Source organism: Pipistrellus kuhlii, unplaced genomic scaffold (genome assembly GCF_014108245.1).
Source record: "Pipistrellus kuhlii isolate mPipKuh1 unplaced genomic scaffold, mPipKuh1.p scaffold_m20_p_15, whole genome shotgun sequence".
Taxonomy (NCBI): Eukaryota; Metazoa; Chordata; class Mammalia; order Chiroptera; family Vespertilionidae; genus Pipistrellus; species Pipistrellus kuhlii.
Window position 1 is genome coordinate 40,594,673 of NW_023425460.1, and position 13,737 is coordinate 40,608,409.

Here is a 13,737-nt window from a genome sequence, read left to right on the forward strand (position 1 = left end):
CTCTGCCAGTGAGGGAGATTAATTGTTTCCTTCTCAGTGACCAATTATTTCAAACATGTGCACCACTCAAGGCCCCTCTGAATCCTGCTGCTTTGCCGTCACTAAGGTGTGGCTACAGCAGCCATCTGCGTTGAAGATGTTAAGGTCTTGAATTAACTTACTGAATACTATTCTCTAGAGAAAAAGAATATGTACATCTAAGCAATTTGATGTCAAAGTTGTGATATTGTAACAGGCGCATTTTAAATTTTTAACTCTTAAAGAAACAACAATAGGAGCTGCCTGCATTGTAAAAATACCAAGGAACAAAGTACAGAAGTGTCAAATAAGAATGGAAACAAAACAGGATTTCCGTGGCGTGAACAGGGCTGGAGTGGCAATGATCTCATCAACCTTCTAAAAGCCACAGTTAACATTTAATGTTGCAACAAATCCATGTTTAGGAGAATAGGAAATACTTAAAACTCTGCCCAAAGGCAGGCTGGTGATAAAGGCAAAAGGCATTTCCTTCATTGATATCAGTAGATTGAATGCCTTTACTGGGAGGCCACTCTCATTGGTGTTTTCACCAATTCATAGCATCAAGAGAGGAAGGGACAGGACACCACCACGATCAATGTGTTCAATTTAGTTTTGAGCAGCATGAGAATTTTAACTGGGGGCCAGGAGTCTTAGCCGGGTCCTTTCTTCTCTTTCTTAGAGCAAGTGCTGGCTGGCTAGCCCATCACAGAGCAAAGAGAGTCTTTCTGAACCTGCTCAGGGAAGGGGAGATGCAGGGCTGGGACCTGTGTTACACCTGCTGTTTCCAATTATAAGGGCCAGGTGCTCCGGAAGTGCTACTTGACCCACCGGGCTGGGCCAGCCCATCTCTGCCTCCTCCCGCCCCATGCATGGGAGCTGGGGGCGGGACCAACTCAGGGCACGGAACTCTGAAACACGCCCTGGCAGATCGGCTCTGTGGTTACCAAAGACTTCCCATCCTCTTCCTCCATCCTCTACTCCAACTCAATCTTAAAATAATTTTATTTCATCTGAGATGTTACCCTACTTATTTCCTCAAACCCTTTTTTCATAGAAAATACTGAGGTAGACTTTCACATTGTGCCTCCCCAAACCACCAAAAATGCCACTGTGTGTGGTGTCTCCCTGAGTCAGTCTTTGGTCTGAAGCCCAGGGCAGTCTGTTTGAAAGCATCAGGCACTAAAGCTCAAAAGAGCCACACCCTGCAGCCCAGAGCTCAAAATAGCTGAACAGAGACGCGTAAACAATAACGTGATGGCAGCTTCCCACCAGAAATAACTATTTGCTAATGCAGTGGTCGGCAAACCACAGCTCTCGAGCCACATGCGGCTCTTTGGCCCCTTGAGTGTGGCTCTTCCACAAAATATTATACCACAGCCTGGGCAAGTCTATTATGAGGAAGTGGCGTTAGAAGAAGTTAAAGTTTAAAAAATTTGGCTCTCCAAAGACATTTCAGTCGTTGTCCTGTTGATAGTTGGCTCTGTTGACTAATGAGTTTGCTGACCACTGTGCTAATGTATCAGCCTGGAAGCTAATACTAACCCTCAAAAAACATACTAAAATGGTTTTCACATGAACTTCTAAATGCCCATAAAAATCAGTGACCCGTTCCAGGGAAAGAAGATACTGAGAAGCCCAACCAGATGGCAAAAGGGGTCCCCAACGCAAGGAAGGGCTGTATTTAACTCAGAATCTGAACTTACAACAACAAGTGAAGAGAAGTGGTTGGAAGGGAATCATCTTGGCATCTCTTTTATCAATAAAATCTTTGACTAAGTACTAAGCTTGTTTTGAACACTAGTATAACACTTCATGTGCAAACAGTATTAATTATAACCAGCTAAAATAACAAAGAGATCACCCAGAATGATATCAATGTCCTTTTTTTTTTTTTTTTCTTCTAAGATTTGGCCCATAACACAAAAACAGGGATTAACGTCTTCCATGCTGGTACAGATGACTTCAGTACCCAGAAGTACCAGGCACAAGGGCTGCCAACGTGCCCAGGGAGAAATAATATAAATATAAATATAAACATCTGTCCGTGTTCATAGGGCCTTGCTTACTCTAAGCAAACTTATCTCAAACTAGGCCACATGTTGGAATTTTGGGCCCAGAGGTATAATTTGGGTTTTTGTTTGTTTGTTTTTGATAATACTCACTTGAGGATATTTTCCCCTTGATGTTTAGAGAGAATGGAAGGGAGAGGGAGAGACACAGAGAGAAAAGCATCAATGTGGTTGACTCCCACACTTGCTTCAACCAGGGCTGGGCAACCAAGGTATGTGCCCTTGATCAGAATCAAACCCACAACACTTCAGTCACAGGCCAATGATCTATCCATTGAGCCAAACTGGCTAGGGCACCCATTGGTATATATTATTCAGATCTATCTTCTCTTCAACCCCCTTCCCTTTTTGGTCCCCAGAAAGATCTGAGTCACGCGTGTTTGCCTTTTATGAACGTTTGGGCTCCTGGGAGGCAGCCTCAGTGAGACCTACGTGTGCGCCAATAAGCTGAACCGAGAGAAAGCGGATGAAGGCACAGGTGCAGTGCTCTTGCCATCAGCAGCCACAGAAAGCAGAGAGCACAGTGTCTCTGAACCCTCCTCTCTATACCTCTAGTTCCTCTCCTGCCCTGCCTTCCCTGCACACCTCCTAAGAGATCACTTGATCAGGTGGTTCCCCTGCTCTGATCTGCCAAACGCTTTGACCTTGCACATGAGGCTCCGCATCTTTCAAATGTTCATGTCACTCTTCCTGACCACCCCACCAGCGCTTTGCTCCAATCAACCTGAGATGCCATCCCCTGCCGGACGGACACCTCCTCTCACCTCCTGCCCGTGCCAACCCCACCCAGCCTCCCTGGCTGCACTCAAGTTTGACCTCCTGATGGAACTGACAGCTTCCTCCAGCTCCCCAGCTCCGATTCCTCAGGGCTCAGAACAACTACTGACATTCAACTCATATTTAATATACGTTGTCTTGTACCTTATACTTCCATTGCGATTTTCTCTTGGTTTCCATGGAAGTTTATGAAAGGCAGAGACAGCTTCTTATATTATTTTAGATTTTCTACAATACCTAGAGAGATGGCAAATTATGGTCCCTACCCCCTGATTCCATATCCCTTTAAACCAGGCAGGTGTCTGGATAGTGTTGGCAGGGCCAAGTTCCTTTGGCTCAACATAAGGAAAGGGCATTTGGGCATGACTTTGAGCCAACAATCCTGTCTTTGCTTCTGAAAATACCTAGTTGGCATCAAGACAGGCATGCCAAGGTAGTAACTATGCCTGCCCCCAACTTCTTGAGTCTTACTTAAGACTGAACTTCCTTAGCTACTGGAACGGACGGCAACTCAACAACTCAGGAGACCCCAGCTACGTAGGGTCAGACAAGGCTCTACTTGTGCTTAGCAGAAACAAGAAGGTCCTGATTACAGAGAATAAGATTGCAACTGGTTAAGTGCTGCATGATTGAAGGTGCATGGAAAGAAACTCGAATGGGATCACAAGGTAGCAACGGGAATAATTAAAGGGCTGGGAGAGAGGACTTAAAGTAGATGAAACTGGGATTAGAGTGAAGAAAAAAAAAAGGTCAGGGTAATAAAAGGCTTCGAGTAGATGGTGAGTTATTTTAAGGAAATCAATAATCAGCTCTTTTCCAAAGTGGGGAAAATTTATTTTACAGGTATCAAGAGATGTCAGTTAGAAAAGCTAACAGACACACCACAGAGGTGACTACAGATGAGAACAGTTTTCTGAAAGAAGCTGTGCCCCATCTGTGGTTAGGAAATATTCATGATTGAATAAGCGGCCTTTCCAGCCAGGATAGCTGATCTTTCTGGATATGGACCATGTGATCATGTTACTCTGTTGACTCATATCTATAGATCAATTCACAGGGTTGCTATACGCAATAACAAGAACTTCAAATTCATTATTTTACCACTTTGAGTTAGTTCTTATAGCAGACACATCAGCTAATATAATTTTACTTTAGACGAATATTTAAATACAGGAAGCCCTTAATCTCTATATTCAACTCTTCACTTTTCATCCATTTTACTCCATAAAATTCCTTGCATTTTATAAACACACATATTCTACACAGAATAATCATGACCTGGTCAACGTCTTACAAACCCTAAGGTGGCAAAGTGGAAAGTGCTCTGATAGCTGGGATGTTTTCCCAAAGCCCTTCACAGAACTCCATCTTTAAAGAATAACTCTTGAAAAATATATTGCAATTCACTGACATTAGTAGAAGTTGTAACCTGAATTTTCTAATCGTTTTAAATCAACACTTTAAAAAGAATGTTAATGTTCATGGACTCTCTTGTTGGTGTAAACATTATAGAGGCCAAAGGATTTTAAAAGTCAATTAAAAGGTAGCATTGGCCACACCTTTTAACACATAGTTCATTAAGACTCATGTTGCTTAGTGGCAGCAGTCTCTATTAAAACAGAAATCTATGAGTCTTTCTGCCATTCCAATGCTACCTAGATGGAAGACTGTACATAATCTGATTCTATTTTCACATGATCCGATTTTTCAAAATTTCTATAGACACCCAATGTTCAGAAGTCTTTTTAAAACTACGTGGCTATAAATAACATACATCACTAGTTCCATTTTTGAAAAAGGAATGACGTTACCATAATTAATGTTTAAAATGCCATCTTTCAAATGACGATGGGAACATCACAGTTCAGTTCGTTTCTGGTAGAAACTTGCTTGGCCAAATGAAGGCCACTGTCTGCTCTAGTCACACCCGTCTTCCCCATCCACTGCCTTGAACGAGGCAGCCCCTGCCCCTGCCCACAACTAGCATGCTCCGTCTTTCCAGTCCTTGGCAGGTTAGTAAGCTCTCCAGAGCATCTGTGCTTCACCATATCTTGTCTCCTCCTTGGCAACATTCCCAGACCAATGAGTGCTAGGTGGTCTCTGCAGCCTGGACCGCTCACCTCCACCTGTCCTGCCTCCAGTCACGGTCCACTAGTAAGCACACTGCTTGCCACCAGATTGCAGATTCTTCAAGGACAGGTGCCGAGTCAAATATGCCGTTAGTCCTCCATACTCTAGCACAGTGAATGGGTAGATGCTCTATAGACATGGCAAAGACCATGAAGTATTGATATTCCCAGGTTTTGTGCAAAAATTAAGTGACTTTTAGTATGGAAAGAATGCAAATCTGCTTTTGGACTTACGAAGTCCACATCGTTGACTATTTTACTAGAGGGAATTGAGTGGTTGTTGTGTTTTCCTCTTTTATCTATCAGCTCAAACTTCTCTTTCTTTCTGGAAATGGGGGTGAGGGAAGCCTTTCCTGACCACCTGCCCCACCACAAACACATCAAGATCCTCCTATTGCAAGCTCATATTGTTGCTCATGCACCTCCTTTTATTTTCCCTTTATTGCCCCAATCACCGTGGTAAATCATACTTGTATAATTATTTGGTTGTTTGATTACTATTCAGGCTGTTATAACAAAATTTGGGTGACTTAATAAACAGCAGAAATTTATTTCACACAATTTTGGAGACTGGGAAAGTCCAAGGTCAAGGTGTTTGCAGATTCCGTGTCTGGCAAGGGCCTGATTCTTGGTTCACACATATGTAAGGGAACTGTTTTATTAGAGCACTAATCCCCCTCATGAGGGCTCTGCCATCATCATCTCATTATTTACCAAAGCTCCACCTCCAAATATCATCACATGGGGTATTGAATTTCAACATCTGAATTTGGGAGGGAACAAAATAACTTTGTCTATGGCATATGCCTTTGAACTTATGGGTGCAGAAAACTGTACAATAGAGAGTTCTATACCCTTTCTTCTTTCAAAATTCATAGGACACACCTAGATACCATGAATTTTCCATCTCTAAATTACTGGTCAGATATGTTTGGAACATACATTTTAATGGCTACTCTTTAGCTGGGCATTTCAAACCTAAAATTTACATTTAATGAAGCTGTTCTACAGGAAAGCCTGATATCTGGGAATTTCATAGGCCACCCCACCACCTGGTTAATTCTGCTTTCTATTCAACCTTTTATGTCATCATTTGATATAATTATTCGGTTATATTTATCTCCTGCTAGAGGGTAAGGTTCTTGAGGACAGACATTTTTATCTGTTTTGTCCACTATTATCCCCAGTGCCTAGACTGACATGGTAGGTGCTCAATAAGGTGAATGAATGAATGAACAAGCAAACTCATACAACTTAACAAAAGGAAGGAAAACAACCCAATCAAGAAATGGGCAGAAGACCTAAATAGACACTTCTCCAAAGAGGACATCCAGATGGCCAAGAGACATATGAAAAAATGCTCAATGTCACTAGTCATCAGAGAGATGCAAATTAAAATGACAATGAGGTATCACCTCACACCTGCCAGAATGGCTACCATGAACAAGTCAACAAATAACAAATGCTGGCGAGGATGTGGAGGAAAGGGAACCCTAGTAACTGCTGGTGGGAATGTAGACTAGTACAGCCATTATGGAAAACAGTGTGGAGTTTCCTCAAAAAACTAAAATGGAACTGCCATGTGACCCAATAATCCCACTTCTAGGAATATATCCTAAGAAACCTGAAACACCAATTGGAAAGGATATATGCACCCCTATGTTCACAGCAGCATTGTTTATAATAGCTGAGACCTGAAAACAGCCAAAGTGCCCATCAGTATATGAATGGATAAAGAAGCTGTGGTACATTAACAAGATGTAATTTGATTCAGCTGTAAAAAAAAGAGGTATTTCTCATCCTTTGAGACAGCATGGAAGGACCTGGAGAGTACTATGCTAAGTGAAATAAGTCAGCCAGAGAAAGACAACTATCACATGATCTCACTTATATGTGGAATCTAATGAAACACACACACACACACACACGCACACACAAACAAACAAACAAAAAACAACAACAACCCACTGACAATCAAAATAGATCCTGAGACATGGAAGCATGCAACAACCTGAGGATCTTTAGAGAGAATGGGGGTGGGGGAAAGGAATAGATCAACCGAAGAACTTACATGCATGTATGAATAACCTAAGAACATAGACAATAGCGGGGATGAAGGCTGGGGGAAGGGAAGGGATGGGAGGAGGAAGAAAGGGGGTCAATGGGATGGGGAGAAAAGGGGTTATCTGTAATATTTTCAACAATAAAGTAGATTTAAAAAAAAACATACTTTTCTTTGGAACTTTAATATTAATACATGTTTCCAATGGCATAGCTTGTCAACTAGATTTATGAAGTGCTTCCTATGATGTATGCCCTCAGATAGTTACTAGACAGTAACATGATCTTCTGGAAAGGAGTGTAAGTGAAGCTATTGATCATGGACCACAGAGCTACATGTCTGTCTAGCAGATACAGCAGATAAGAAAATTGCATTGAGGGCTGTGTCATATTGACAGCATGAAGCAAAGTATGAGGTACAACTTTCCCACACAAATAACTTGCATTCAGTCCTTAAATATAAACTAAAAGAAAAAAAAAAGCAAGTACATATACCCCCACGCCCATGGGGATAAACAAAATTGTCTCCTAAGCCCTAACCAGTTTGGCTCAGTGGATAGAGCGTCAGCCTGCGGACTGAAGGGTCCCAGGTTCGATTTTGGTCAAGGGCATATACCTTGGTTGTGGGCACATCCCCAGTAGGGGTTGTGCAGGAGGCAGCTGGTCAATGTTCCTCTCTCATCAATGTTTCTAACTCTCTCTCTCTCTCTCTTCCTCTCTATAAAAAAATCAATAAAGTATATTTTTAAAAATTGTCTCCTAACACCTTGACGTGCTGAACAGTGACTACCCACACTTGGGACTAATGCTTTGTATGTTCAACTACAAATACAGACAGTACTGATTTCATACCAAATCTATCCCTGGAGACATGTCTCAGGAAATTTCTGAGCACAAAGTAAAGCAAAATATAATTCTTGACTCCACGGTAGCTGAGCTGGATGTAACTGGAAATATTTAATCTCCAACACTGTCTCAGAGGCTCCCATTCGGTACCTCTGGGTTCTATGCACAAAGACCGTTATGGGCACATGGGATCAGCAGGCTTCAGACCTGGGTCCATGGAAATAGCCCCCATCCAGTCTTTTATGTTACAGACAAGAGCATGAAGCCCCGGGAGACAGGGGATCTGCCTGAGATCACAGAGCTGCTTAGTGGCGTCGCAGCCCAGTCAGCACCTGAGTGTGATGCTGGTGTTTCCCGGCGGCCCTTTGGGTTGCCTGGAAACTGGGGACTTGTGGCTCTTCTCACAGGGTTCTCAGGAGGACTGGGGGCTCTCTGGAGGATGCATTAGCCTTTGGTAACTGTGTCATGTTCAACGGAATTAAGCTCATGCCCCCTTCCCTTGGCATCTTCTCAGCCGAGCTATAGGCTAGCTAGCGCTCCTTCTTCTGAAAAGATGATGCTCAATGCAAGAACCAGAACATCAGAAAAGCCCTCTCTCTCCTTTTTTCGTGGACTGGAGGGCCTCTCGGCAGCCTGGAGTCTGCCTGACAGCCCCCCGGCCGTGGGTGGGTGGCTTAGGACGGCAATGCTGAGCTTTGCACCCAAGAGACTTAAAACGAAACACGGTTTCCAGGGATGAGGGCGGGTACCACGTGCAGGGGGCAGAGTAAAGGTACAGGGTGGGATTACAATTGTCCTCTTCTCTCCCAGTTCCTACATCCCCCACACCAACCTCAGCCACTCCAGCATGCCATCAGCTCAAATGACCTATTTCTCAAATAAGCACAAAGCAGCCAGGCCTGGCCCCACAACTACAGGTCAGCATATTTGATACCGAGATACCAACAGCTCTGAGCCCCAAAGGGAGGCTTGTTAATGGAAATCGACCTCCAGTTGGGAGCTTCCTGGATGGGATGTACTTTTCTGCTTGGAGGCCTTCCAAGCAGTTTTGCTTAATGCTCACTTCTTAACACACCACACACACACACACACACACACACACACACACACTATACACTCTACACATACACACTACTACACACCACACACATCACACACTCACACACACCACACACTACACAAACCACACTACACACCATACACACACCACTACACACACACACACACCACTACACACCCTACACACCACATACACCACACACACACACACACTACACACCATACATACACCACACACACATACCACTATACACCATACACACACACACCACCACACAGCAAACACACACACCACCACCATACACACACATACCACACACACACACACACACACACACACACACACAGCTTAGACCTCCACCCCACATGTCCCACAGGAGCCAGTGACTCTGTACCCCAACTTTACCAGTCTTCCAGCCCTCCTCTAAATAATGGGTTTTGGGACAAAGTTACTCTGTGGTAGGAATCCCTCATTTCACAGGAAAAGAAATAAAAAGTTCAGAAATCATAACTGCACTCTCACTGCTCCCCTCTAATCAGTGCCCCCCTCCAGGCACCAGGAACCTCAGTGAACACCCAAAGGCCTGTGCCTCCCCGGTGGTGGGGGACCCAGTTTGCCCCCTGAATCTCACCCAACCCCACATGAGGGACGCTAAGTGACTGCTGGCTCCTGAGCATGCTCACTCGTCCTCCGGTGACGTGGTGTGGAGAGGGGGCGGGACGGACCTCCAGGCAGGCACTGGCTGTGACGTGCCATGGAGCTGGGAAGCCTGAAGCCATACCTTTGCAGGTGAAACATTTGATGTGGAAGTGCTTGGTCTGGACCCGGAGCACCTCGCCCTTGCAAGGCTCCCCACATTTATGGCAGTGAATGGCGGGCTTCTCGGAGGGGTGGTGAGGGTCCTGCGGGTGGGCCACTGGAAGAAAAAGAAAGAAAAGATCTATGTGAGCAGACAGCACTCCTCCCACAGGGGTCGCGATGGGCACGCATCCATATCCCCCTGACGCTGGTATCAAATGAGCCGCATATGAATTCATCAGTGTGAGCCGAGCCCCACCCCCAGGCCATAACCACGGGGATCCACACGTGAAATGAGAGCTCTGGCATTCACAGTCCAGCAGCGAAAACATGGGGCGTGACCACTGGGAACCAGCAGTTCTTTCTTCCTCTCAAACGTCTCTAGGACTTCCTCACTGCGCCACTCCACATCTACACACACATGTGATCTTGTGAGGGTCGATGTTTTGCAACAGGTCTTTAATTTCACTGCACTGTACGTGCCTGGAGGATGGGGACCATTTCTTAAACACACGTTTTTTTTCTGCCCATTTGTACTTTTCCTTCCTTCTCCCAGATCCCCAGAATGCGGCAGAATACTCATGCACCAAAGGATGTAGTAGGTGTTTAGTTAGTTAACTGTGTGCTGGCCGGTTTCTCATCTACTACCCCAGCCCTGCCTGATGTTCCTTTGGCCGCTCAGTTAACCTTCCGGAAGCCTGTGGTGAGTCTCCTGAACGTGCACAGCTCCTGAGACACACACTCCAGGCAGTCACTCAAAAAACGAAATAAATTAGCCATCACGTGGTCCTCCCTGAGCTTCAGTTTCCTCTCCCGCAAGAAAAAGTGGTTGGATCAGATGATGTCACGGGTCTTTTCAAGCCCTGAAATCACGTGGGACGGTTCTCTCCGTCTCCAGAGTGCTGCTGGCAGAGACCATTGTCTCTGCCCAGGGCAGGAACAGGCTGCACAGCCGCCCCTGTCTGAAGGACTGAGAGAGGCGCCACTCGTGGCCTTGAACTAGCGGAGGGTCCTCCCTCGACTTGCCGTTCTCCAGCCAGAGAAGGCAGCGGCTCTCCGCTACGGAGTTCCTTTCCTGAGTCGGGTCCTTGGCAGGAAGGACCGGGTGACATATAAGAACATGTTACATAAGTAGCTGTGTGAGTGTGATATGGGATAAGAATAATAAACCTAAAATTAATCAACCGACACAAAGAACAGAGATGATTTTTTTTCTCTCTCTCAAACAGTAACACCAGGTTGGACGGGGGACTGGGGGGTGGGGAGGAGATGTGGGCAGATATTTCTGAAACCCGATTTCGAACAGCACCTACAGCCAGAGCTCCCGGGCCCCCGGGCACAATAGCGCACTGTTTCCCCCTGGCCCGCGGTCACGGTCACGGCTCCCTCTGCCTGGAAGGAGCTGGAACAGGACAGTCCAAAGAACCCATTATCAGCTACATTCGGAGGAACAAGGTCGTTCCTCTGAGGAGCAGGTGTTGTTTCAGGTTGAACACCTGATCCTCGGTCTCCGTGCTGGACCCTGGGAGTGTCCAGCAAAGGCCTCAACACCGAGACACACCCGAGTTTCCTTATCTGCCTACAGGGATCGCTCTTGGAAAGCCGTGTTTGCAGCAGAAGCCAGTGTGAGCGTCAGGAGTGAAGGAGGGGCATCCTCTCAAGATGTCTAAACAACCATCGATTTTTAAAAAAAATTTCTTTATTGATTAAGGTATCACATATTTGTCCTCCCCCCCCCATTCCAATCCCCCCCCCTTATGCCCCTACCCCCCTATTGTCCTTGACCACTGGTTAGGCTCATATGTGTGCACATAAGTCCTTTGGCTGATTTCTCCCTTTTATCCCCATCCCCCCTTTGAGGTCCAACAGACTGACCCATGGCTCCTTATCTATGGGCCTGTTCTTGTTCATCAGTCTATGTTGTTCGCCATTGCCCCCTAGATGAGTGAGATCATGTCCTATTGAAAATATACTTATAAGAATAAAAAATGAGACAAGTAATAATCAGGATATCAGGGCTGAAAAATCTCTTCACTGAACATGGAGAACACTTTCTGTTAACAACATGCTGTATACTTTGAGTGCTAGTGGAGAACATGGGAGTTGCTCTTTTAAGCGAATTCGTGCTTCCGATAAGAATGAGGAAACTGATATTTATTGAGCATCTACTGCATGCCAGGCAGGAGACTAGGTGCTTACACATAAGTCACTTTATTATATCCACTATCCCCCTCTCTCTGCCACCTCCCCACTACCCTGCCCGAGAGGTGGGTAATATTGTTCCCGTTGGACAGATGAGAAAGCAGAGCCTCAGAGAAACAGGAAGTGGGAGCTAAGAGATCTAGGCCTTCCTAACTCCCAAGCTCAAACACAATTGAATGGCAGGTAGCATTTACAAAGAGAAAGCTCAACCACCAAATCTAAACGCAAAAAGATTTAAATTTCCAAGGAGAAACAGAGAGAGAGAGAGAGAGAGAGAGAGAGAGAGAGAGAGAAAGAGAGAGAGAGAGAGAGAGAGGGAAAGGGGGGGAAATGGGGCTTCAGGGAGTGGCAGATGAGAGTAAAGCTCTTGAAGAATAAAAACGAAAAGTGCTAAAAGGAGGGAGAAAGTCAGTTCCACTGAGCTCTATAGGAACTAGTACTAGAACGTATTTGTCTACATCAGAAAATTGTTACAAATTTTTTGTCTATCAGGTAATGATTGTCTATAGGCTATTTGTCTACATCAGAAACTTGTCACCAATCAGGTAATGATCCTGATAAGTCAGGCAATCCTTTATTTAGCTGAGCTCAAGCTCAAGCTCAAGTGCAGTTCTAAAAGCAGCAGCAGGTCTCAGCTTACAGAGGAGCAGGCACAGTGTGTGCGGCAGTGGCCATCCTCAAGGTGGCTGTGCCTATGCCCCCGTCCCCCCGTCAAAACCCCGGAGGCTGTCACATAGTGAACTCAGCGCCCCCAGGACCGAGTGAGGATCTGATGTTGGAATGAGATGGGGGCATTCCTTTGCATGCTACAATGGAAGAGCTATCTCCCCTGAGAACTCGGACCATCTGGCTACGCACATCACAGGTACGTGTGATGGAGTCACTCACAAGACCACGTTTTCAGAGACCATGCTGCGCCCAGCGGATGCCTTGGTTAGAAAGGAGCATGCATTTCTGGATAAGAACAACGGCACGGCCGGCCATTTCTCTTGAGTTTTTTGTAGTGAAGCGGGCACGCCGTGCTGAGTAATGATGAGGGAAGGAAAATATCATTTCACTTCTTGGCTCTTCCCCGTGCGGGAACAAAGGTGCCAGTGCGATTGCTGGCACCAGCCGCAAAGGTCAGAATTGGGATCAGCATCTGCATTTTGCAAGCATTTCCCTTTGGAAATATTTGTGACACTGCAAAGTCCTGCCTGCCCAGAGATGACCTCTGCTCTCGCCCGAGATGAGCAGAGACTCTCGTGTCCACGTGCCTTTCTTCCCATCACCCGTCAACGTGGGCAGACGCATGTCAGAACACACCCGTGAAGAAATAGGCTGGCCTTGCCGGTGTGGCTCAGTGGTTGAGCGTCGACTTATGAACGTGGAGGTCACAGTTTGATTCCCGGTCAGGGCACATGCCCGGGTTGTGGGCTCGATCCCCAGTGGGAGGCATGTAGGAGACAGCTAATCAATGATTCTCTCTCATCGTTGATGTTTCTGTCTCTCTCTCTCTCCCTCTCTCTCTTCCTCTCTGAAATCAATTTAAAAAAAAAAGAAAAAAAAGAAACAAAAAAAAAAAAGAAAGAAAGAAAAAGAAAAAGAAATGGGCTATTCTCATTAGGGAATGACAGAATCCAAAGACCAAAAAGATATGGTGTTTATTTCACCCCAACTCGAATCAGTATAGACAAAAGAATCTCTCCTCTATCCTTCTTAAAGATTAACAAGGAGGTTCGTTTTACATAACAGCCTTTGGCAGTTTGGTTAATACCAAAAGTATGTTCCTTGG

At 45.4% G+C, this 13,737-nt stretch overlaps 1 protein-coding gene across 27 annotated transcripts in view; it reads right to left on the reverse strand.

The window, feature by feature from the left end:
* The window catches only part of ABLIM1 (actin binding LIM protein 1), a 219,402-nt gene that overhangs the window by 97,879 nt on the left and 107,786 nt on the right, over positions 1 to 13,737 (reverse strand). For all 27 annotated transcript variants that reach the window (XR_006741726.1, XR_006741724.1, XR_006741725.1 and 24 more), the window contains one exon: positions 9,745 to 9,879. Coding sequence is in view for 23 of the 27 variants with exons in the window: in XM_036439148.2 (XP_036295041.1) it covers positions 9,745 to 9,879 (135 nt within the window). In the remaining 4 variants the exon portion in view is untranslated. The remainder of the gene's footprint in view (positions 1 to 9,744; positions 9,880 to 13,737) is intronic.